Genomic DNA, 27,426 nt, shown 5'->3' on the forward strand with positions numbered 1-27,426 from the left:
TTCCATATTTCATCGATATTTCGTCTTTAACAGGAACCACCAGCTGCCGCGCTTGAATTTCTAGTGAAAATTAGGGAAGTCATTGCAATTGCAAAACACAAAATGGCAGCTAAACGTTTTCAACCAATTTTGAATCAAATACCCGAAGAAGAAACCTATCCTTCCAACGGTTCCAATGGTAACAGCTTAGATACCTATCAAGGGATGGGTAGTCAGAGAAGTGGCAGTGTCGTTAGCCTGAAGAGGGAAAATAGCAGAAAGAAAAATTGTATCGGTTGTCCGGGGTGCAAGATCGATGGTGACAATGGTATCCAACAAATAGCTAAGTACAATATCCCAGCGTGTACCAGTTGTCTCAGCAACAAAGGCGATAAACAAAATAGCATACGAAAGTGGTTGGAAAACATTCCCACGGCGAAACAACATCCTTTGTACAACGAATTTTTACCCACAAATCAAAACGGTTTAGCAGAATCTCTTTTATCGCTTCCTGTCAGTGAAAGTCGTCGCAAAGTAAGGAAACAAAACAGCTTTTCAAGTTCTAACTCGATGTATATGGGAGAATTTTCGATCCCGAAAAAGCCTTCTACATTATCAGTTCGGTCAGAACCTATGATGCGAAGTTACAATTTGCCGCTACCAACTTTTAACAATGTAGATTGTCACCACAATGAAATTTACTGCCAAACTGTAGGAAGAGTTGATGACATCAGACCTATAGGACTAAATGATTATCGTATTGCTAGCATTAGAAATAATATGGAAAAAGCCAGAGCTTCTAAGTCTTTCGCTAACAAAAATGCCTTACCTGATATGGTAAACGAAGCCATAGCTCTAGATCATAGTACAAAATCATACAATCAGAGTAGTTCCGACGACGAAAGGTTAAGTCATCAAAACCGTGGTAACCAAAACTTATATACAAGACATACTACTGAAAGTCCTTTAGGAAATGATTATGAAACTGACAGCTTAGAAAGAAGTACTAACAAAAAAGGCCTATCCACACCCACGGACTATCCTGATGTACCGTCATCGCAAGCTAGTCCAAGCTTGAGTAGCGCATTGCCACTGGAAGAAGAGCTCACAATGAGAAACGCTGTGTACAAAATTCACTCTAATAGTAATAGCAATACTCCTTCGCCACATCGAGATATCTGTATAGAACAAAATCATTACGAAACAATTGAAAAACAAAAAGCCCCTCCTTTTGAAGCTCCGCAAGCCAGTTTAGTAAGTGAAGTTTATGTAAATAATAATTACAATTTTGGTAGTGCACCAACATCACCAAGCGGCTCTGATTGCTCAATGGGAAGTCGCAAACTAATAACTACTATTGGCGACGTCGAAGAAAAGCCAGGATGCTTAACTATTGAAGTAAAAGACTCGCCTGAAAACTATATAAAAATTCATGAGTCCGATGGTTTTGAACCAGATACTTTAGATAGAAAGCATCCAAAACATAAGGACGCTGCAGACCAGTTCAGCCGAAAAGATCTTTTAAAAAGCATCAACAACGATAGTCCACCAAGTCCACAACGCATACTATTACGAAGTAGTGGAACTTTTACGAAAACAGGGGATAAAGTAGAATGTGCATCAAAATTTAACAGTCTAAGGCATGAATACGAACAACGCAAAAACGTGGAGCGCCCGAAACTGTCACCAGGTATCTATAGTGGCTCAAAGAGTCTAGAAGATACTACCGACGAAACATGGCAAGAAACGGAGGATTGGACTACCGAAGAAGGTCGAATACTGACGTTAGAATTAAGGCATTCAAAAAGACAAAGGCAAAGTACACCGCCAACAATAAAACAGGTGAAGAATTATGCTAGACCCGATGTTCTGCCACCTTTGCCGCCATCCGATGAAGACCCAATATATGAACAACCAAGCTTTCCTCCTAGAAGAGTAGAGTCGGATAGGATTCCAGTAAGTGAAGGTCATCCAAAAAATGTGATAGGCAGAAGCCTCAGTCCGAGGGTATTTACCAAGAATATGACTATTGAATCCACGTACGATAGTTCTATAACTCCGGAATCGTATTATGGACCTTCCTGTAGTCCAATGAGAGCTTCTGCCCAATCACAATCCTCGGAATATGAAAACATGGAATCAATGAGCAATACAGTTAGGAGGCCGAGCGATTCGACTAGAACTTTCATGAGAAAGCGATCTGGCCGACCTGGGAATATAAACACTGACACTTTTGTTAAGGGTTCGAAGATTGATGGGCACACAAAGTCGCGGTTTCGTCGAAAGAAAGGTTGTAATGTTCAGGACTCTGGTTATCTGAGTAGTGACTCTACGTGTTCAAGGCAAGTGTTTAAAAAGTTAGTAGTTGCCAAAATAGTGAGTTGTAGTGAAAGTGATGACACTGAAAATGAGGCTCGTAGTGAATCAGGGGCCGAAAGTGTAGAAACGCATTCAGTATACTTCGATAGCTTCAGAAAGCTACAAGCAGATGAAACAGGAGTCGAAGATGAATTCAGTGATAGTAAAAGTTATAGAGACAATAATGGACGTTTCAAACATTCTGATGACTGTTAAAACTCATTCCTATTATTTTTAATATTCGTGCAATAGCTTATGTAGAATTAACGAGGTGCAATATAATGTGCAATAAGTGAGTTTAAAATGTTTTTACTCATATTTTAAGAATTTATTATAGTATAATAGAAATGTGTATTATAAAATGCTCGTATATTTAATAAACAGAATAAGTTAATATATAAGATGTGTATGACACAAAAGCAATAATATTTTAAGTTAATTAAATCTAATTAATGTACCTCTTAAAGCATCAATTTTATTTAGTTTAAGAAATTAAATTTAAATAGTTTTAAAGGCCGGACGTGCAATGCAAGAATAGAATAGTTAGCTTATAATGAATATTATAATGATTCTCAATGTACAGAGTATTTTTAAACTTATTTATGTTTTAGAATTAGTGTTTTTAGGAAATGTTTTTGCTGTATATATGATTGTACTTAAAGAGTCAGGCAGCAATGTTTTGCTTCCTAGTACCTGACAAAGCGTATTTGCTCCAGAAAGGATTAAAATACATCCTCTCTGTTATTCAATGAGCACAAGTATATGGTTATGGAATGGCGTTCGTTGGGAACAAACGATAATGGGGCATATAATGCTAACATACAGGGTGCAATACTGTAAATTAATAGGTAATAAAAAAGTACGTGCTTTTATAGATGATTGAAAGTTAAGGCAATTTAAGCTCTATTGGACAAATTATTTAAACTTGAAAGACTAGAAACTAGTTCCTTCCTTCAACTTTAGTAAGATTAATATATTTTAACAATAAGGTGTTTCGTAACCTCCATCCCTGTTATTTATCCCCTTTTTTCAATATTAACAAAGGTTATATGTAGTGAACAGTCATTTTAATTGCCAAAATTAAAGCTCTCATTAATACAATCTTTTATTTTTTCATATCATTCAAACTTAGGCTGCGAACGCACACCTAACCCAGTAATGTGAATCGTTTGTTACCAACAGTCAGGGATTTAGGTTGTGGGTTATAATTTAACTTTAGTTAATTAAACTATGTAAATTTAGGCAGTAGCTGATTTAATGGTGCTAAGATATCGCAAAAGGGGGAAACCGGGTAACTATAGTTAAGTAAAACGTTCGTTAACGAATTGTTTTGTCGGTTTATTTGTAATTTAGCTCAAATTTAGTTTAAATGTTATAAAACACGGATAACTTGAGATGATACTATTTTTGTCTCGCTCAGTCGTTAAACGACAATATTAAAGCGAGCGGGACAACTAGAGTTTCAGAGCTATTGTGAAGGTTTTATACTAAAAAACAGAATAAGACGAAAACCCTATTATTCTAAAACTAAGAAATCTTTGGAAATTAGGTAGTGACTGAAAAGCTGATTAATTTAATCTGTTTTCAAACTGATTGATCGAGAATGTCACTGATTGACCCAAAAGCAACACAGATGATTTACTAAATGTTATGATCTACTACATATTAAGAAAATTTGGGCTCTTCAGTCAAGTATTGTTGTGTCATTCATATTAGTAATTTTATATTATAATTCAAAGTCCGTCTCGAATCTGAATCTTGGTATCAAATCATCATAATACGCCCAAATCTCAAGATAAACTGTGTTAAATAGAACTGTGAAAGTGCTCAATATTTAATATTTAGATATTTTAATATAATTACTAATTAAATTATTTATTATTTTTATACCAAGCTCTCTTTACAGCCAGTATTGATATGGCTTATGTTTGTACATTAATTTGAATATTGTATATTAATTTATATTAAAACTGTTAAGTTTAAATAAGGTTTTATTTTGAATTGACTAATTGAAAAGTTGTAAGAATGTAATAATTTATATAGTGTATTGTTTGATTAAATAGGTAATGAAACGATATAATTTGGTGTTTTATTGTATACTAGCTGTTGCCCACGACTTCGTTCCCGTGGGTAGAAGTTATAGAAGTATAGATTTTGTAATTAAAAAGAGACAAATGTATCACAGATTTTATTTTAACTTATCTATTTATAATTTTTCAGTTACATTTTTTGATTGAGCGGGCGTCTATTACGTTAATTTAGTCTTATCATATTCTCTACTCTTAACTTAAATTAAATATAGCAAAGTTCAAGGTCTTGATACATTACCTTTTCTTTATTTTTTTCTTCATTTTAATCAACACACATTTCCTCAGAAGAAACTACATCAATAATTTCATTCTCCATTTCCAGTACTTTACTGGCTTCTTCTCGCATCCTCTTTTTAAACTCCAAATAGGCCGGTTCTCCTCCAGCAAAAATATCGATTTCACTGCCGACTTTACTCTGAACAATTGGATTTTTTGACTCATTCATTTTAAGTAACGACTCGTCTAAGTATTTCAAAGCTATTTTACTCCTTGTTGTTATAGAATTGATGTAGTTTTGGTAGTTGTGCAACTTTTGTGTACTTTCCAGTATATCTTCGTTATATTCAGACAGAGTGTTGTCTTTAGCAGTTAATTTGTAGTTTAGAGTTGTAATGATGATTGTATAAGGTACGGCGTCGTGAATGTAGTGAATAAGGGCTAGCACTTGTGATGGGGTTCTGAAAATAATATTTTTAATATAGTTACAATTGTAACAGCTGATGTCTTCAAAGGGTGTTTGACAATTAGTCAGTCAGTTAGATTTAAAAGTAATGGAAAAGTGTTTTTTAACCATTAACCCAGATAAAACGCATAAAGATGATGATCCGTAAGGGAGTGGGTGACGTCACTTGCAGGAAACGGTATGGAACTAGTGTATTTAGTATAAGTCCAGTTAGTTATGTCCAAGGTATATACATTATGGAGTACAAATAAGCGAAATTTACTGTTAATTTCTGCCGATAGATGTCGCTAAGAGGACGAATTTGCTCACACTAAGTTAAGACCAGTTGGCGTCGTACATACATAATACGATAGATGGCGTTTAACAATGTTTTTTCAGTGGGAAAATACACGCAAATACAATGACATATACATTGTGAAAAACATGAAAATAATATTTACCTGGAGTAAACAGACATGGAGTAGCAGTTACTATTCCCTGTACCATGCAACACAATCATAACACCATTTAGTACATGGTATGGGGACTTTTTGTGTATGGCTACGTTTCCAGAAAGCACTTTATCCATGTATAAGTATTCACAAAAGGTATCCAGGGTTAATCTTCCGTCATTCGGTTGGTTTATATGTCTTAATATCAGATCTGTTTTCTCAGTTGCTGCTAGTACAGCTAGCAAGCTGTTAGTATCTGAAAAAAATGAAATGAAAGTTTCTTCAAGTCTAGTACTGCAGTAAAATTGATTAGGCGTTTTCAACATAATGAAACATAGTTTCTATACTAATCCTAAGACTTAATTTTTAATTCCTTTTTTTAAATAAAATAATAGATGTAAAGGTACTTAATGTCTTAAATAGACTGTGGAAGCCCTAAAAATAAGCATGTAATCAAAAAGTAAAAAAAATTACACACTCCTGATAATTTAAAACAAGCAAAGACACAATACAACAATAATAATTATTATAAAATCTACAAGATGGAACTCTGTGTTATAGCAACTAAACATACCTTTAAAAAGATATACTTATAGCTGAAAGGATACATACCCAACTCACCACTGGAAAACACATCAAATTCTTCTGCCAAAGCATCCATAGATGAGATATGAACATCACTAAACGGCACCACATGCTCTTTGCCCATCTTCATATAGTAAACAACCCCATTAAAATGTATATTACTTACAACCCTACTTTTTAGTTCATCTACATCTATAACTACAACTATAGCAGTGTTTATATGGCCTTGAATAGTTTGTGTGGCCCTTTCTTCCCAGTGTAGCAAATAGTCCGTTGGTGTAAAGAGTTTTGTTGTGTACTCTATGGCTTGGTTGGAGGCACTGTGTAGAATAATATGGACGTCTTCTAGAGTCCTGGAAGTATTAAAAAAATATCTAAGAAATATTTAAATTTGATGGTTGGTTACCAGGGTGATAGGTAGGTAGAAACTGTTTTAGTAAAATATTAATCTAATAAAAAAAAGATTTAAAAAGTATATTTTGTTTTCTCTATTAATTCAGGCCAAATGGTGTCTGGTTGTTTTAATAATTATCTTCTATTTGTAAGCAAGGTACAACAAATTAATTTAGCATTAAATGTATCGTGAAATGTGGTGAAAATTCACAAAATTATAGTAAAAGCTTCATGCTTATATGCCAATTTATAAAAAAGGTATTCAGTAGACTGTTATCAATAATAACAATATTAATACCATGGATAATACTTACTCATTGCTTAAATTCTCTACATTCAAAACAATAACAATTTTGTTATTATAAACTTTGATCCAAGGAGCTTCCATGGTCATTTTCAATGCACTTGCTATCTGTAATGTAAAAAGGTGTTTTTAAAAATACACATTTGCAATATTTATAATTTCAATTCAAACATATTAAATTAAGACACAAATTAATTTAGGTACCGCATTAACCATGTACTTTGACAAAAATTATTAGTGTACATTAAGAAGCAAAAAAAGGAAATCAACTCATCAAACATGCAACAAAGTACACCTTGTCATCTTAATATTTAGAAACTATAGTACCCACCTCTTTTGATTCTTCCTTAGAAAGGGCATCATCAATGTTAGGATTTATCTTTTTATATGCAGAGTAGGCAACAGTTTGACGCATATTCAACAAGTCTTTATAAGTCTTCTCATTACATTTCACACTATATTTAGCTTCTATCAACTTCCTTTTCAATTGAGATATAATAGGATATGATTCGTCACTCTCTGCAGGACTGAATGATTCCGATAACTCATGTGGCTTCTCATAACTATCAGTAAATGTTATTGGTATAGCATCACCCTTACAAAAAACTCTAAGCGAAGCTTGTCCTCTGCACGAATTGTCGTTTATATCACACCTTTCAACGTCAGACAGTTTAACATGCACTTTTAAAGTAGATTTTCTTGACAAAATTATTATGTTTTCATTTGCCTCCACTAAATAATACAGTTCACAGTTATTGTTTCTTAATATCCTTATCTGTGTAGGTCGTATATCAAGCTTTATATTATCCACCAAATCCCTTTGATAATACTCCTTGACCTCCCCTTTTTTCGTGCATATTGTTACATCAATCTTTTTCTCATCCTTTGGGTGGTTGTCGTAGAAAACAAAACATGCAATATCGTTGATGACAGACGCCGGGACTAACTTAACTAATACTTGACGTACATTTTCGCGTAGTTCTGACATATTTACTTTTGAACAAGTAGTGTTTTAATACTTTCATTTGGACAAAACACTTGAAATTGATTGTTTATCACAGCCTTCCATTCCCGCCATCAAGCCCATCAACAAACATCGCGTGACGTAAGTGACGTTTGTCAAAGTCAAAACTGACATTGTCGCACAAAGACTGGAAGGGGTAATCGCTGCCCCTGTCTAAAGCTATTATGGACCGCGTAAAATTCTCTGGGGGCTACCATACGACATAATGCAATACTGGTACTGACAGAACAACTTAATAAATAAATCAACATAAAACTTAGACTTTTTTAATTATATTTTAAGCTTTGGACTTTCCTTTACACAAGTTTACAATTACGATAACAATTCTTCTACATGGGATTCTAAAATAAACTATAAAAAGGGATTATAATGAATTAGGATACCTAGTTTAATTCTAAAAAAAAAGGTTGAAAGTAAATATGAATTTCTTACACTGATACATAATGGCAATGACGTAATGGAATAATAAAGGCAACCACACCACAAAAGCTCCATTCATAGTGTATTATTATAAAGCACGTTACGTCTGACTCTGCTATTCATATCGACTTACATGAAGCGTAGCACAGTAAACATAAAGAACATTTTAACATGATTGATTTGAACTGCACAGAGGACAGTTTTCATGACATTCAACGATCCGTAACATTTGTAAAACAGCACAAAAGATCGCTTCCCATCTCACGGCGGCCTGTTATTACGGTGACAGGTTCGCTGCATACAATGCATGTGATTTGACTCGCATGAATAATGCAGCAGGTTATATGAATGTTGTTTAGGTTTTGTACCTATTTATCGTATAATTTAAAACTGTTTGAAATCTAGACCATGGTTTATGTATTTTATACGTGGTAATGGTAATGGGTTATAAGCGTCGGAAGAGTTTTTGATTATAGGTAATTTAGTAGTGTAGGATAGGAACAAAGCTCAACATAACATTTGGTATTAATGAAGATGTATGAAAGGATGACCCTTACCAACAAAATATTGCCGGTATTCTAGTTTCTCAAAAGCACTGGCAGATCCCTTTACTATCTCGTAAAATAAAGTACCTACGTACCTTTTAACCGGATCCATCAATGGAGAAAGCCTAGGTTAACAGTAGGTATCTAACCTTAATCGTTGGGCATGTCACAAGAATGTGATGAGAATCAGCGAAAGTGCTAGGTGAATAAATGTCAGGATCATGGGCAATGGAAATCGATACTCAGCCAACAATTTAGGCCCATTGTTTTTAATTTAACCATTAGGTAGTTTTTGAAGTAATTCAGAACGAGTGTTATGTTTATTAATATTCATTTAATGAGTTAAGTACCTCAATTAGGTACTAACGTTAATGTTTAAATAAGAACGAAAGCATAATATTTATTATTTTAAATTCTTTGTGTAGATACTAAATTAGCATACCAGAAACGAATCTATTATATTATCTACAAGCAAAAAATATGAACCCAAGAATTATTTTGCAGATAGATCACTTTACCTGAAAGCAAAAAGCATTTATAATCAGCCTCTGAATTTAATAGTTTTTTAGAATACATTAGCGGTTAAGTTTCCCGTTGAGCGATCGATCGTTACAATCGATCGATGAGGGAAATAGGTTAGTTCGGGTATCACAAGCTATGGCGCCAAGTGTTATAAAAAGGGAGGGAAAGTTAACGCTGTGCGAGCTTTAACACACTATAAATTATCAAATAAAGAAATCTAGCTCGCACTTGTATGATACGAGTTGGAAATATTCTAATGGGACGATAAAATACTTATTTCTAAAGTCCTGTGGTCTAGTAATACATTTTGGACCAACCATGGCATGACCAATTACATATTTTTCTTTCAGATGGAAAATCATCAAATGACTCCTTTCGCTTTCGGTTGAGCGGGAGTGTCAGATTCCTACTGACTAACACCCACCCATGTTCTTCCCTTTGCCCTTCGTGTACCAAAGCCGCGGTAACAATTTCGGACAATCCTGCTGCCACGGCAAGGCTACTCGTATGACAAGGAATAAGAACATTATGGAGTAGCCTATACTTTAGTTATGCGCCTTTAAGTTTGCTTGTACTAACCTAAATATCTACTTATCATTTATATAAAAAAAATAGTTTTGACCTGTTATCAGTTTCTGTAATCTCTTTGGCCTTGTGGTCAATCTACCATTTCTGATAAGATTATCTATCACCTACAAACAGAATTAGTTTTTTGCTACGAATTCTGAACTCATTGTTCAACATCAAATATCTTACATATATTATTATAATTTAATGAGTACAGAATATTGAGCTGTCAGTTAGCAATACTACTAAAGTATTGTCAACCTGCACCTATTTAAGACGTTGGCACGTTAACTATGCTTTTCTCTTCCACAACAGCAGCTCTCCTGCTTTAAGAGGGGGAGTTAGACTTCCTAGCATTCCTAATCGAAAAGCGTTAGCAGTATTAGTTCGGGGTTACGGTATACGGCTACAGCCTCGGCAATCCGCGAGGCTGCGTTATTGCACCGCATTGCACCATCTCTTTGTCCTAAATAAGAAGATTTTAGTGTACTAAAAGTGTACTACAGGAAGTGCACACTAGGAAATTTGGAACATAACTTTGCTTTTAAAGAAAATGACTTCCGAACATTGCATTCTGTCCTCTTCTTTCATTTATCAATTCCTTGTAATGATAGAGACAAAAGGTAACGGAAAAGTGATCTAGATTTGAAAAGTAGATTTCTAATTCCCTACTCCCTGAATTATTATTTTTAAAAACACTCCCGCTTTTAGGCATTTTAATCCTTTTGTCACGGGGGTATATCAATCAGATAAGATTTATAAAAATAAAAAACTGTGTCATAATAATGCTACGTAACGCAAAGGTAATTTTATTCTGAAGAGGAAATATGCAGAGGCTTTTACTAAAATGCCGACTAGAAGAAAAATATGACACTTAAACACGGTGAACGCTTTTTCGAAGTTTGGTCTCAAATAATAAAGATGCATGAATAACATAAGATAGTAGTTTGCGGACAAAGAGTTTATGATGGCGTGTCCTCAAATTATACCATACAAACTACTTAAATCCGTTTCTATTTTCGTGTCAGTAATTGTACTAAATTGTTTCACGAAGGTATATTTTCGTACAACATCTTTTAATGTAAAAAAAAATCCAGTTGTAAATCTAACATTATTAAAAAAAGCCGTATTCCTAAAAGATATATTATTGAGTCCTAAAAACTGTTGGTTCCAGAGAATGAAAATGGAATTTCATTAGGTACATTAAGTAGCCTACAGCTTTGCAAATTACCTAGTACCTATATGAAAATTGCACAATTAATTGTAACTAAGTCTTAATTTAAGCAAATAATATTCAAGGACCAAATGGAAAGGCAGTTTGCGAATCTTGTATTGTAACACCTAAAGATCAGCCGAAAATTTTCCACTATCGGGAAATAGTAAACAAAACCTTGAGAATGCATAATAGTAAGCTTCTCATAGCAACAAAATATTTATTAAGAACCTTATTAATTATTTTCATCCTGTATTTTCTTATAACAACTACTTACATATTACCACAGTGACATAATTATATAATACTAACAGTGGTCCTGCCCGCTTAAATATCGGTTATCATTGAGAAGTTGTTTTTTAATTCAAGGAATAAACACTATTTTACTTTCAATATTTCCAAGAATATTCGGAAAAAGTTTCATGATGATTAATTAAGTAGTTTTCTCGTGAAAGTGTAACAAACAAACTTACATTCACAATTAAAATATTTGTAGGGATATAAAGTTAACATAAATAATCTATGAAAAAAAAACTTGGTGGTTAATAAAAAACCTTGTGAACCATGAATCTAATTGCTAAAAAAAAGATTATATCTGAGAAAATATATCCTATATTTCCGTAAATCCCAAAACGTTCATAACCTGCTTAATTGATTCAAACAACCGTACTGTAATTGAAAGAAAATTACAGTTCATTACATCATACCTCAAGTCTCGTGCTTAAGAAGCGTCATCATCATCATCTCAGCCTATCGCCGTACACTGCTGAACGTAGGCCTCCCCCAAAGAGCGCCAACCATCCCGGTCCTGGGCAGCCCGCATCCATCCGCTGCCAGCCACCTTCTTCAAATCATCGGTCCATCGTGCCGCAGGGCGTCCTACACTACGTTTGCCTAAACGTGGTCTCCACTCCAACACGTGTCTGCTCCATCGACCGTCTGTCCGTCTGCAGACACTTTTTTTTATATTAAGAAGCGTGGTTGAGTCGAAACAAATAAACTGCTTCGGATGAATAACCCTTTTTCAGGAACATCTCCACCAAACACCGGAATTTGCAACGTCTGCTGAATTGCCATTCATTCAAATTGGACACAAATGGTAACTATTACAGAGATCGTTTAAGAAATAACACACTGCGATCTTCATAATTATAATTTTCGTTAGGGCAAGCGTTAGAGAAAACTTTAATGAGGACTTATCTTTTCTAATCTTTCTTACCTGTTTGTCAAATGTTCTCGTCGTTAGCTTATCTTGCTGTCCTACAATTTATATTTTAGACATTAGTAAAGACCTGTGTTGTCATTTTTATTTTAGCAACACTCAAAGCCTTTTGTATGACGATAAATGTTAAATAGATACAATGTGGCTTTATGAATATTTTTAATCCAAAGTTAATGAGTGTAATCATTTAGTGTACATACATACTTGTTTCATCACTGACAGTTTTTGTTGGTTTCCGCAACATACAATTAGGTGGTAGGTGTAATTATCGCCAATCCATAATAAACCGTCCAAAAAAAGTTCTTGCCAAAGTGCTTTTGGCAACGGTTTGGCACGAACATGGTATCGTATGGACTGCTCTTACCATCACTCACTGTAACGATGTATTACAAACCATATAATAAACAGCTGATACATGCCTTGTGACATTTGCCCGAATTCTATCAAAGATTGATTACCCAAACGACACACAAGTTCCCATTTGCGGGAATCAATAAATTACTAGAGATTTGATATTTTAGACGACTCAGCTTGATAGTATTTGTCAAAATGAAATGTGTTGACGCTGCTTAAGCGTTAGGTACACTAGTCACAAATACCCATTAAAGATGTATTATGGTTAAAAAACACCTGACGAAGTTAAGAGAAATGTGATAAAACATAGTGGTTTCTTAGGTTTACGCGAATGTTAGACATTGAAATGAAACTACTTTTACGGATTTTATCGCAGTTTAATTTTTGATTTTAGTTCCCGACGATTCGACACCTTTGCAGGTATGGTCACGGGCAGACCATGTCAGTGGCAGAGTCTGCCCGTTAAAATCGATAAAATCCGTAAAAGTAGTTTCATTTCAATGTGATAAAACAGTTCACTAAATAACAAGAAGACACAAAAATCCAAAGACTTACCAACAAGAGGTAAAGCTAACTTTTAGACCAAAGCAGGTTTTTTAAATCCAATTGACTCAGATCTTACGTTACGTACCTGTGAATAATATGAACAAATAAACAAAACACTTCTCGGAGACTTCATCAAGATTTCCTTGTTACGACAACAAGGGAATATTCCAGGCAGGAGAACGTGTAGTGTTACATTATTCTAATATTAGCCTGGACCTCTGAGGTCCTGGAGACCTACCACGATCCCATATACTAAGATAGTCGCAGCTGTGTGAGGGAGAAGCCGCTCTACAGTACGTAACTCCGTCTCGCTTTCTCAACTGCAGGAGTCTTACTTCATCAGGTACTGGTAGGATCCCGTACTGTCACCTACGCCGGCGGCCGCGAGGCGACGTATTAAAATAGTTGCTTTAAATGACCGCTTCCTTCGGCGGGGATTGTAAGAAATCACTGGTTTTAAAACGTTTGTGTCCACAATACAAGTATTAGCGATAGGATCGTAAATTGATGGCGGATGGATAGTAAACCGATTTTTTTTCTTTTTGTGCCTTTAAAGATACTAATGTGTCTTAGTCTGACTAACCTCATCAAAAAATAAAGCTGATCTCCAATCCAATCTAATCTCGAACCCAAAAGACTTCTATGATTCACTGTGTCTGTTACGTACAATTGCACCAATTGTGAGCTTTAGAGAGTTTAGTGTATAGGAGGTTCTTTTTCATAGAAAAAAGGTCTTGGAACCGTGCAACTAGAGTCATTACTGGAACGTTTAAATAGTGATTTATTATAAGCACGTGCAGAGAGGCTTCTCTCTATCATAATTGTAAGAGGCCCTAAAAATTTTAGTCATTATCAATCCAAAAATACTTTATAAAGATAAACAACAATAAGAATTACTTGAAAAAACATGAACCAGAACGGGAAATGATGTAAAATGCATTTCTATTAACGGGAACACAAAGATAGGAAACGTGTTAAAATTATGCGCATCTAGATGCAATGCACTCTAAAACTTGGCAGGAAATCTCGACAGATAAAGAAAACCGTTTCGCGATTATGCTTTTGTAATATCTTTCAGGTTTGTTTGTTTTTTGTGTTAACTGTTTTTCATATCACTTTTATTATTACAGATTAATTTCAGGAGCAAAGCAGACGCTATGGCCTGTACCAGATCATCATCACAATTTTAAAAACCACTACGCAATTATATTGACATATTATATTCTATGTCCTATAATAAAATGTGTATTTTACAACTCGTAATTTTTTCCTATTATGATTGGATCACTAATTTTGGGAAAAACTGTTATTACAATGACAATACATGAGTATGTATATGTATATGAGCATGCGAGGATATTCATTGGTGACGTACATACCTACCTAAGGTTTTTATCACGGAAGTGAATTAATTATAATCAGCTGAATTAGATTAAAATAGGATATATTATAACTATATAATATAACTAATTCTTGTAGTTATGTGCTATATCTTTTTTATTGTGTTTTGATATTTGTGACGTATGTCCCTAGTATTACAAATAATCAGCTTGATTAGATAAAAATACAATATAATTAATAATAGTAGTGGTAAAAATTGCGATATATACATTTTGCAAAAACTTGTAAGCATTATAAAAACTAAATCTTGTAGGTAGGTACTTTCTTCATCAATATTGGATATCATTACCGGATGTTTCACTTGTGAAAAACATTGCACACTTGAAAATGTCCCATCCATTTGTGTCATGCAGTCTGTGTCAATTTCAAGTAGAATGGTAAGAGTAATGTGGAGACACAGTAGTGCCACGCCAAGACGTAATTGTTTTAGGACATCTCTTAGTTAAGTATCTATTATATTTTACAAGATTGCGCAATTAAATCAAACAATAATAAAAAATTATTTGCTTTTTTCTCCACCATATTATCATCATCATCATGATCTCAGCCTACAGCCTATGCTGGACATAGGCCTCTCTATACGTTCCCAGCGTGATCGGTTCATTGCCACCGTATTATATATGCCTATAATATTTGCCACAACAAAAATAGTACAAAAATGATTGAGTACTCAAACTACTTATATTATTATGCCTTTCGGGAATCCCACGAGACCACATCTGCCTGTGTTAAATAAATAAATGCGGACAACATCACATACATTGTTCTGAACCCAAAGTAAGTTGCTGAAGCACTTGTGTTATGGAATTCAGATACAACGAAGGTACCACAAACACCCAGACCCGAGACAATGTAGAAATGTGCATTTTTACATTGACCCGACCGGGGATCGAACCCGGGACCTCAGAGCTAGCGACACCTTGAAACCGGTGCATATGCCACTCGACCACGGAGGTCGTCAAATCGTGTGTTATTGCTATTTATATAATAATAATATATTGTCTGTTTATTTGCACAAGACTGTTGTTATGGGCTATCTACGACTCCGTGGGTAGTCTGTACTAGTCATTAGTTCGCAAATCCACAGCGATGCCAAAGGTGTGCGCATAATTCACTAAATGTATTATTAATGGTCATGGTATTTTAGGATGTTCAGTTTTCTCATCGTTAGGAAGTTTTATCGTGGAATTTCTGGATTGCAAAGATGTGGTTTATGGACACATACCCATAGAGATACAAAAAATAAATTCGTATGGGTGTATTTCTATGTTTTTTTTGTATCTCTATACCCTTCTACTTTACAATTACACATTTATTTCAATAGTAAAAATCTGTGGAAACAAATGTTTTGTTTTTGCGTAAACGGTAGATACGGAACACTGTAACTGGTTCACCACTGTCTGTCTGGCTATCACCTGATGAACCGTGATAGCTGGACATTGAAAATTTCAGAGATTATATATTACTGTTGCAGCTATCAACGGTTGTTACGGTAATACATTTGTTCAAAAACAAATAATATATTTGTCAGCCAAACAATTTTTTTTTTTAGTCTAACCGTTTTTTTTACCCGATCCCTCAATGGCTCAATATTGCTACTGTTGCTAGTCCAACTGCACTGGACCATGTATCTTATCTTAATATTAATTTTATAACATAGATTTCTAAAATCTATCCCTCAAAATAATATCCGTGATTAGACTGGCCACAAACAATATCAATACGACCACAATATCCTTATCTTTAATCAGACATTTCATTAAATGCAAGTTTACGAACCATTTAAATAATTTAAGTCGTTGATTGAAATAATGAGCCGATTGACCAATATAAATGATTCATTCATCGATAACAGGAAACCATTGATATTGATGATAGGCAAAGGAATGGTCTGCCTACCACCATACCCTAAAGTATTATTAGTGTGGTTGAGGAAGCAGGATAGCGCTATACATAACGTAGAGCGGCATCTCTTTTTAACAACTATTATTTTATTAATTTAAGATTTAGAAGTATGCCGTTCAGATTGAGCCTCCTAATTTATAAGTCCGTCACGTAGCAACACACAATCGTGTGGCTACCGTTACGACTTTGATATTCATTGCTTCTTGTCTACTAGAAACGTTTGCTTGTCGTAAGCTACACAAGCAATGTATTTATACAGTGACGTTGTTCTCACGTCAGTGTTAATAGAATGTTTGTCAAGCTTCAAAGTATGTCCGAATAGATGTTTCTGTCTTAGATTTTGATCTAAGTAGTTGTTTATACAGGGCCATATTGCGACTGATACAACTTTTTTGTATGTTTTAAAGAAAAAATGACGAGGTGTTGACAGGTTGCCTCAAAAACACGCAAGAAACAGTATGCTTAATTACAAATACCTACTTATTTAATTATTCAATTCAATTTTTTATTCATATAAAGTATAAACAAACGAGAACCAGTTAAATTTTTTCTATAATTCTATAATTTTTTACAGCTACATCAGGTCATCAAATAATGGTCAGTTTTTTATTTATTCCGTATTCAGCATTTATTAGGACCACTCTAAATAATAGTACCACTTTAGCTCAGTCAGAATAATTACCAGTATTCAGAAGCTTTTATCTATAGGTGTGCTCGTGGGACCAACGCGACCTAACACGACAACCTTGAAAGGTTCTGCTCATTATACCCTCATGAGATAACTCTTAAAGGTCAAGAATTCACACGTATTGTGTTAGCAATCCCAGTGGATATATTCACAAAGACAGTGCTGTACCATGCTTCGCAGATAAAATAAAACGGCAAGAGAACCGAAATGTAGATACAAGGTCACATAATCAGCTGATACAGCCGGCTACGCTAGCTCTCTGACTCACGCATGCGTAGTGACGGACATCTCTCAAAATTTATAACAAAATACGTAAAAGAGAAAGATATGTAAAAGCGAATGATAAATGAAAGAACCGCAGAATTCTTTAACGTCTTCAGAACCCGGTCAGTGGCTCGGAATTTCGCGTGTCACGGACTCTGTTGTTGGCATATTTTTGCAAAGAAAATTCTATGTTTTCGTTACGTTGAGTATTGGGGAGGTTGCCAGAAATAAAGCTGCAGTGCAGTAGTGAGCTTGCAGCGGCAGACTGCGGTGCTGGCTCACCATTCATTGTGATGGAGGAGGTCGATACGCAGCCGTCGCGCGTCGCCAGTGTCGCCGCGCCTCCTGTGGTGCGCGGTCGTAGCCTCGCCTCCCGGCACGCGCCGCTCGCTACACATTTGTGAGCACTGCGCAACCGACTCGCATCGGCAGTGAAGCCTTTATTTATAAACAAATTATAATTACCTGTGCTTTAAATTAAATTTCAGCGCCAGTTTCATTCATGAACAACTGTTCCGACTATCTTATTTGATAAATAGTGAAGTTTAATATGATATCGTACTTATTTAATAGTTTTCGTGAAAGCGCACATGGCGACAGACTGTATTACATAAATATTAAATAATATGAACAATATTTGCTTCTATATTAATCAGTAAGTATACATGGGTCCGAATCTTTTGTTTTTATATTTCTTAAATCATTACATCACAGTTCATTGCTTGTATTTGTCATAAGAAATGTAGAGTCAATTTATGATCAAAGAAAACACCGGGGAGGGAAAAATGGATGGGAAATCAATGATTTTTAGTTCCGTTTACTTTAAGAATACAAGCTAATATCTATTAAAGAATAAATTATAAGAATTTTTGCAATGTTAATATAATATGCCGACACCGGGCATGTACGCAGTGACACCCACGGATGCACTGCAGCACTTTAACACGATGACACACTCGCAAATCAAATTAAGAGGCCATATAACAATGACGAAATAAAAATATACACGTGCACGTATAATAAAACATACACGAAAGATAATATATTCCACAAACATAAGCAATGTTTACGGTGGGAACCGGTTTAAATTAAGTTGAAAACAAACTCATTAATTGCATTCAAATATTTTGACATAACAGCCGAAGCCATGGTATAATACAAAACATTCTTAATTTATTGTTACGAAAGTTATTTATTATTATTTGATAGTAATTTATTAGTAAGGAGAGTCAGCAACTTAAATGATGAAATGCAGATATATCATAAAATGAAGTAATTTTCGTTGCGATTAGGAAACTATACAGCCAAAAAATTATTAGTATGATATCTATTTAAGCCAAATAATAGCTTAAACTTATGTTTATTTCATCAAATTTTGTTCTTTAACTTTTGTTGCGGACTCTACATTTTTTAATCTTATCGATACCATCAACAAACTCTTGCATTGTCCAGAATAAAAACAGTGGATTTTAATGGAAATAATAGCATCGCGTGTCAAAGCTTTTGTTCGGAACTTCATTTTTATCGTCTATTACATCATTTTGTTGTATATTATGAATCAAATTACAATGAACTGGAATGTAGAGGTTTTTTTTCATTGTTCACTCATAAGTTACATGTGAGCTTCTAAATTCTTTCGTAAATAAGTAGTTACCTATAATAATGTTTTGTTATTTTAGGTACATTTACAGTAACTTGGTAATATGGAAGTTAAAATATTTTTATATAACGCTCAATGATGAACATTCAACATAACCTTAATTATTGTTTCTTTTATGTACCGGATCTTTTTCTTCATTTACAAAAAACCTTTTTGATAACTGGGAACTATACGCATAAGGGAATAATGCATGAAAATTTTTATTGTTATATATTATACGTTATTAAAGGGCAATCAGCAATATCGAAGATAAAATTCCGCATATCAAAATTATGTTGTGCTTTTATTTACTTTGCATGAATCGCAATAATAAGGCGAGGTCAACTCGTCTTAGACACTTGACATTTAATAAAACCTAGCCACCTTTAAAACATACCAGAAAACTAATGGTATGCATCGGAGCGTTATTATTTAGCATTATTATTTATAAACAAATCTTTAAAGTACGGATAAAACAAAAAAGGTTCATTGAATTCAGCCATCTTGAAACTAGGTCAAGGTTTGCGGTTAATAATATACAATACTTAAATTTAAAACTGGTATTACTGACGTACAATAGTTATTACTATTTATTAATTAGGAGTATCCCACAAGTGAACAGAATTAGACTACTCCTAGTAGTTTTCCTCTACATAAATAGTTAGGTAAAATAAACACAATTAAAGTTTACTGTTAAGAATGACCGCGTTCACCAAATTTCCAATCAATTCATTTACAATATTACGTAAGTAATGATTATAACATTGAGATTTTAGAATAAAATTCCTATTAACGTTACGTAAATATTCAACTCTGAATATTGGAATAAATTATAGGAACCGGTAGCTCTTGTCAAGTATTCACGTGACCCTCTTCATCCGAAGTGTCTTTATGTAAAAGATATTAAAAGACCTTATCAAAATATTTTTCTACTTGTTGAAATGAGCGAAGACAGGGAGGTCAATTAGTTTGGACGGTGTTGAGTCGTTTGTCGTCTTTGTCAAGTGGTTACAAATATATCATCATCGCCCGCGATTTCGCATGCGTATTATGGATAACTAGGACTGTGACCCTTTCCAGTATGGTAGGGTTTGTAATTGAACGTGTTCGGAGTAGACAGCAAAAACGTTCCCGTTTGGCTCCCGAATACAGGGAACGGAAAAGCAAGGAAGTCCATGAGAATTTCCAGCGGGTCATAAAAATTAAATTAAGGTAGTGTTGTCGTTAAGAGAATAGAGACAATTTTGTTAAAAAGTGTATATTCTCAAAATGATGTTCTGGAATTCGAAAAAACTTCAAAAGTGATAAAATTTTTAATGTATAAAATCGGAAACTCATATTTTCTTTAACAGTTTATCTCTCAAAGCGCGTGTTCACGCTACGCTAGTTTGTCTTTGCGCTAGTTTGTTTTTTTTCTTTCTATTGCCCATTTGACATCACGGTGACATCATGAACAAGACGACAAAAAACTGACTTTTTATTCACGTGAGAATTTGATAAAGTGGTCTGCATTATAATTATTATAGCATGAATATTCACAAATTTATTTTATATATCGTTATTTATATTTGTGTCTCGTTTCATATTTTCATTTCCACGCTAGCTTTGATGTCTGAAATATTGGCTGGAATATTCAATTTTACGATTTGAGACATTACGCGAACGTTTGTTGAACATTTAATTTAAACTATTTCTTGCCTATTTGATCTAGCTTTTTTGAGATGTTTTTGCTATTTGCAGACTACCTTGCACCTGAACAATTTTGTCCAACTATTTGTGTGTAACCTTGGTTTAACTATAAATCATCATCCACAGATTATTTCGGCTATGACATTTTTTGTATGACGTTGGCTGTAAAGTCTCACGCTATTAAGCCGTACAAATACAATTGTTTGTCTAGGCATAATGATCTCCATTTAGTCTTAAACTAGATTAGTCATAATTGTTTAATTGTTAGCACATGGGATTACAGTGTCGGGCGGACATGATATCATGGGATCAGACTGTTTTAGTCAAAGTTTTTTGAAAGGTACTTTATATTTTATAAAGTTACAAAAAAAAAACAATAATGGAATAGTCATTTGTTTGGTTTTTATTGACCCTACTTTTCAGATTTGCTCTGCCAAAATTTTAAGTTTTTTTCTGAGGCTAAAGAAGGTATATTTCAATCGTTTGACCTAGAAACAGGGTGTACATATAGAGGGACTTTTATCAAATGTGTTTTATATGTCGATAGCTAATCCCGTTGTAAACTGAATAGTTAATTAAGACACCTTTTAGTGGATTCACTAATCCAACAATAAACCATGAAACATCAACTAAACAAATAAGTAATTATTTCGAGTCCTTCATTAAATTATCTTCAATACAAGTTGGTATGCTGTAACTGACACAAATATATGCACAAAATATACTTAAGACAAAATATCTAGGTTGTTTTCTGTTGCGTTATGGATGACCTACAAATGTTATGTGAATAGGCCTAACCTTAGCCTATTGAAGTCCAAGCCTTGTGACGCATTAGTCAAACTGAATTTTGACATAGTATTTCATTATTTAAGTACGTCTTTGGCAAAGTCAGGATTTCAGAAATCAATTTTATTTTAATTCGGTTGACATTTAATATTGTTATGGCGAGATTCTAAATAAATTGGGCTGTGCATGTTGTGATTAGAACTAGGGTGTAATAAGGTGATGAAAAAAACATGTTTTATTTTAATTACTTTGGCGCATACGGCTAAGGCTAGTCCGAGGTGATAAATCAGAATGTATAAAAGGCCTTAAAAGAAGCCTTTGAGCAGCAGTATAACTTATAAATACTTGAAATTGGTCTGTTGGGGGGCGCGGCTCAACCACTTTTCCCAAACAAATTACCTTTAATATCCTTATTTGTAATTTGACAACAAATAGAGTATAGTTTATGCAACATCACAGCCACAGGGGACATTAAAAGGGTCGAAGATACCTCACTTTGCAAACTTGTGTACAGAACGACCGACATAAGTTCAGGGGGTTGGGAGCTGCCAAATTGGGCACTGCAGGTCCCTCCCAAGAGAGTTGCAGGGTTAAACTAATACCGGGTCTATAACTTCATCTTGCTCGGCTTATTTCGCTCTTTTGCAATATTGGAAATATAAACTGTTGTCAGGGAGTAGATCCCCTGTATTCCCCCTTTTCAACGGCACCTACATACTTTTTCATATTTCGTGCCGTGGATGTGGTGAAAACGCTCCAAGAGCAAGCAAGCATCCATTGGCCGACAGCTGGCGGTCCCCCACGGTCGGCGTATGATGAGTTGAAATACCTTGGCATGCACCGACCAAATGAGTTATCCATTACGCAGCACTTTAGGTTTAAGTCAGTAAAAATCTAAAAGTACCAGCTTCCTGCCTCGAGGAAGTGGGTGTCCAAAAAACTGAACTGAACCAAAAAAACAGGCATAAATTTGCTTTTCATATTAGTTTGTTGCATTTAAGAAAAAGGGCAGCTGTTATACCGTCGTATGCTGTCAATCCACAGCATCCACAACAGCTGCTATAGACTAACCTTAGGAGGTGAGCTGCAGTAGTTCTAGAGTACATTTAAAATAACGATAAACAGAATACGGGTAGGAGCGGCCATTAAGTAACCTCGGAATGTTTATGCGGTCCGTATACTTAGTATGCCAATTATAATAGAAAACCATGACAATTGAAATGAATGAATAAATAGGTAACAGCGAAGAATCGCAATGCTACTAAATTATATCACAGTTTTTGCTTTTATGTGTATAGAACTCAATAAACAACGATACATATTGAAAAGACAATAAAACTTATAAATTCATAGGATTTTAGGTTACTTTTATGACTGTGCAACGTTACCTTAAAAATTGTAAAAGCTTAAGAAGGCAGATGCCTTCCAATTTAGGCTAAAACCTAACACTTAGATTTAAAGTTTAAAAGTTCCTCAAAACAGAAACAATCTCCGGTCTCCAAATCATTGCAATCAAAAACGCAGCAAAGGATTCACATTTTAAATATCTCAAAACAATTTTGCGTCTGCTCAATTTCATCAATAAAACCAAATTATAACAAAACAGATTGATAATATTATAATATCAGTATTCAATTGTTTGGCACAGATTGAGCGGTCATAGCGTACGTTTATACAGTTATATAGACTACTTCTGCCCTGCGGCTTTACGCACGATTTTTTCCATTACGAAATAATGACTACTGTTATTAGGGTTCCGTTGTCAAAAATTTAAAGCGAGACCCTAGTTCAAAGACACTGCTGTTTGTTCGTCTGTCTGTCATCGAGCACCTTCTAAACCGTGATACAAGTAGCAACGCAAGCAATTTAATACGAGTCCATTATTTTTGGAAAATGACCTTTTCTCAGGCTTCATTCGGAACCCTCGGTATATCAAATCTACCTCACACTTGACCGGTTTTTGTATAATTGGATACTTTATTATTTACGTGAGTAATACACCGCTGTGAATGCGTGAAATGTTTTTAATTTTTTCGGTAAATTACAGGTTTGGGGATCCGTTTATTAACCCGGTCGGTTTTACTTTTAATAGGGCCTTTTATTAAATGAATGTTAATGTAAGGAAGGAATTAATCGATAATTATAATTAGACGTGAACTTTATAGCAAATTTAATTATGTTATATTGGACATTGCCGTTTTCTGACTCTATTGAAATCCTCAATCACTTCCTTCTCCCTTTGCAAAAAGATGTGTTAATTGCTATACTCCGAATTTGTCTAAAACCACTAAGAATTTACTCGATTCTCAATGATCGGGAGCCAATCGGGAATCACAAAACTATAGATTACCCTCGATTAGCATAACATTTTGTCATAAAGAGGTGTAAAATTATATTGCAATACAAATAATGCGAGTCAGCGTTTGCAATGTAAGCGCAAAAAATGCGTTTTTTTACGACCTCAAATTAGAAACCTCAAAAATTGTAGCCTATGTGTTATTCTGATGTATAAGCTATATTGTGGTAAAGTTTCATTCAAATCCATTCCGTAGTTTTTACGTGAAAGAGTAACAAACATCCATACTTACAAACTTTCGCCTTTATAATAGTAGTAGGTAGGTAAAGGTCGATTACGAAGAAATATCGATTCATTGCATTGGTTATGATAAGTTATCATTATCGTATGTTGTTTTTATATGATTTACATTATTTAACAATCAAATAATTCAGGAAATGCCAACCATTATCGCAATTAAGCGCTTTTTCAGTTATTTTGATACAAATATTAACTATTATTTCATCAAAACTCACAATTCTTATCATTAATGGTTTATAATTTGGAATATCTTTTAATGAGCTTTTTGTGTATAAATATCAGTTTTATTATATACCCAGTCACTAATTGTATTATCAATGAAACAGTCATTATTTTAAATTAACAACGAATTTAACCAACGCATGGACTTTTATAACAGTTGTTAATGAATCAAAACTTAAATTACTGAAATAATACATGAAAAACTCATAAGACTACGTAAAGGCTACTTCAGAACTTCAAGCTATTATTTTTCTCAAAAAAAATCTAATATTTGACAAAAATGTCCTTGATTGATTGCTCGGTATACCTTACCACGCACCGAGTAACTGAGGGAGATCTTAGACAGTAAGAATCTGACAGAGACAATCAGCACTTAAGTATATTAATAATCTTCTAACATATGAATAAAATTCGCATGTTACGGAGTACGTAATTGAATTCCTCCGAAACCCACATGAGAATCGAACATCTATTTTATATCCCCATAAGAGTATTTGTTAATTCGTAAATAATGTCTTTTCTGCATCAGGGCATAACAACGTTTTCTCAGTCAACTAGTAACAATATATCTACTGAGTAATTTTTTCCTAACGAACGCAAGTTAGTAGACACGCAGATCTATTCTCTTGCCCATACGATCAGTGAAACCCAAAGGAATAACCATGCCAATATAATACGTTTGCAACATTACTTGCACAACTGTCACAAAACATCAAGTCGTGGGAAACATTAAATTCATATTGGTTTCAAGGGATTTACGAAAATGAACTCTATGGGTTTAATAATAAGGGTGTTCTTAATGTTAGGATCTAATGATTTGACTTTGACAGTTCTGTGGAATATGTTGGGTAAACTCTTATTTAGATTGCATTTGGTTGCGAAGCTTAACCAATGGCAGACCTAAAAAAACTTTTTTAAGTATTTTAGCTTACAGTTTTCTTTTTGAGTTTTCGTTTTCTCTTTGAGAGTTGTTTAAATGCCAGTCGTTACTTTTTAGTTTCAAGTTTTAATTCACCATATACACACATTATTAGTTGATGTGACAGGAAATTATTATAAGGGAGAGAGGTTGTTGTTTTGTTGTGTGTTGTTTACTTCGTCTACCCATCTGCTATACCAACTATAACTATGAGTGTATATCTACCAATATACTCTTAATACTTCGTCATTACGCATAGTTGCATGCTACGGGCCAAAGAGTATATAATAACATATAAATAATATTAAAAATCATAATTTCGCGGTTCACAAAAACCGATGTCGTAACATAATTAGTAACTATAATTCGTCGCACTTAATTGTTTCTTCATCATTAATTTGTGTAATAACATTCGAAAGCCTTAAATTAGATTTTCTTAAGGTTATTGGCCCCACTAGGTTTTATAGAACCGCAATGCAATAGAACAATAATAACTAAGTAATTATAAGTTCAAAGATCACATACCTTCGAATGAATAGACTGACGGACATTGCCTCATATGTTTAACTGTCAGTTAATAACTTAATGCTATTTGTTAATATTAACATTTCATAAATAAATTCAGGCTATCGAAGTCCACTTTTGCACCTAGGTCCTTCCTCAAGTTGACCCCCAACACCCCGTCCCCAATTTGAACATTTAACAGATCTTAATTAATACATATGCGAAGAAAACTATTTTCAGAACAGTTTATCAAATCGAAGGTCTAAGCAAAATACCACTTTATTAAAAGTTCTATTTCAAATCATATGGTCACTGAAACTCTTTACTCGGAATGTAGAAACAATTATCCATAAAAAAGTCACAAGTATAGTACTTATCGTTTGTGAATACGATGTTAATCGAAATTTACTTCAGTAATATTCAATTTTCAATCGATCTCATTGTTATAAAATTCGTAGTTTAAACTCGATTCGATTCGATTCTACATCAAATCGATTATACCGCCTCCAACATCGAGTAATTCCGTGACCCAAGGTAACTAAGCATTTACCGCCGGTAAGTTACGATGGTGACATGTAATTTGTAAGTATTCTTGGAACTTAAGAACTTTAATGCGATTGTCTTCAACTGGTGGTTATGTGTGAGTGAGGTTACGAAAGATGGTGTACGTTAGTAATAAAGCAAATATTGTTGTTGAAAATCGTTTGTGGTAAATGCAGAGGTGAACTGAGTAACTTAAAAAAAAAACTATAGTACGCGTTTATTGACATGGAATTTGTAGGCAAATTTAAAAAGATAAAAACTAAATATTTTAATTCTCTAACACAAATTGAATAATTTAATGAAAAAGGGCGAGCTTAACTCATTTTTTTAGTTTTCATCATTTTATCGTCTTCGAAGTGCATAATATTTCTGTCGATGTCTACAAGTGCCTAACCAAACATGAAATACTTTTTTTTGGTCAACTAACAGAAGTAGCACAATGATCTTTATAAACTGCTTTTATGAATCAAAAAATACTTTTACTTATCTCATCTCCGAGAAAGTTAGTGCAACCGACCATGTTGTTTACTTCATATTAAGTTAACAAAACCCAACAATAATAACATGATGACGTAATAAGAATGACTAAATAATAATGCGCTACGAAGATCATCAAATACCTTTTAAAGTAATATTATTGCAGTTGTGCAAAAGAGATGAAGTTATATGCTGTATAGAGCTTCCACTATTCCCGTTTCGCTAGGTTATGTCTTAAATCATTGTCGTACTTCGTATATCTTCGTGCAACTTCGGGTGGTCTACGTCTGCCTTATGAACGTCACAAGTCAAATATACTAAATTGAAAAAAGTCGGGTGAGACTGATAGGAAATTAGAATCAAATTCTTAACTTGAATCAATTTAAAGAACAAACCTAAAAAAAATACAGTCGAATTGATAACCTCTTTTTTTGAAGTCGGTTAAAAATTAAAGCAAACGAAAATGAAAAAAGAAAAAACTCGTCTACCAATCTTAACCAGGTAGAGTTCTTTTTTCTAATCGTAATAATAATATTCCTACTGTTATCCAAGAATCAA

The 27,426-nt window shown here is 34.1% G+C and overlaps 3 protein-coding genes and 1 long non-coding RNA gene across 7 annotated transcripts in view; 2 read left to right on the top strand and 2 right to left on the bottom strand.

Moving 5' to 3' along the window:
• LOC113504451 overlaps window positions 1–2,794 on the top strand; it is a 63,860-nt gene extending 61,066 nt beyond the window's left edge. For both annotated transcript variants that reach the window (XM_026886745.1, XM_026886738.1), the window contains one exon: window positions 34–2,794. In XM_026886745.1, the coding sequence (XP_026742546.1) occupies window positions 34–2,553 (2,520 nt within the window). In that variant the 3' untranslated portion in view covers window positions 2,554–2,794. The remainder of the gene's footprint in view (window positions 1–33) is intronic.
• A 1,716-nt stretch (window positions 2,795–4,510) lies between these two features.
• LOC113504477 lies at window positions 4,511–11,602 on the bottom strand. The gene is made up of 5 exons (XM_026886782.1): window positions 7,154–11,602; window positions 6,833–6,930; window positions 6,153–6,478; window positions 5,550–5,796; window positions 4,511–5,104 (listed from the first exon to the last, which is right to left on the bottom strand). Exons 1-5 carry the CDS (start codon window positions 7,808–7,810, stop codon window positions 4,690–4,692), a joined length of 1,743 nt encoding a protein of 580 aa, XP_026742583.1. The 5' UTR covers window positions 7,811–11,602; the 3' UTR covers window positions 4,511–4,689.
• A 409-nt stretch (window positions 11,603–12,011) lies between these two features.
• Window positions 12,012–15,428, bottom strand: LOC113504561. Of its 2 annotated transcripts, none has more exons than XR_003401573.1 (3): window positions 13,245–15,428; window positions 12,540–12,708; window positions 12,012–12,373 (listed from the first exon to the last, which is right to left on the bottom strand). It is a non-coding gene; the product is annotated as an uncharacterized LOC113504561 (long non-coding RNA). The 2 variants fall into 2 exon arrangements; XR_003401574.1 differs by having other exon boundaries at window positions 12,536–12,708.
• Window positions 15,429–17,731: 2,303 nt separating this feature from the next.
• Window positions 17,732–27,426, top strand: part of LOC113504485 (carbohydrate sulfotransferase 11) — a 62,868-nt gene continuing 53,173 nt past the window's right edge. The window contains exon 1 of one of the 2 annotated variants that reach the window (XM_026886795.1): window positions 17,732–18,148. The gene's annotated coding sequence lies outside the window, so the exon portion shown is untranslated. The remainder of the gene's footprint in view (window positions 18,149–27,426) is intronic. The other variant, XM_026886815.1, reaches the window with a different exon arrangement.

Source organism: Trichoplusia ni, chromosome 2, assembly GCF_003590095.1.
Source record: "Trichoplusia ni isolate ovarian cell line Hi5 chromosome 2, tn1, whole genome shotgun sequence".
Lineage (NCBI taxonomy): Eukaryota > Metazoa > Arthropoda > Insecta > Lepidoptera > Noctuidae > Trichoplusia > Trichoplusia ni.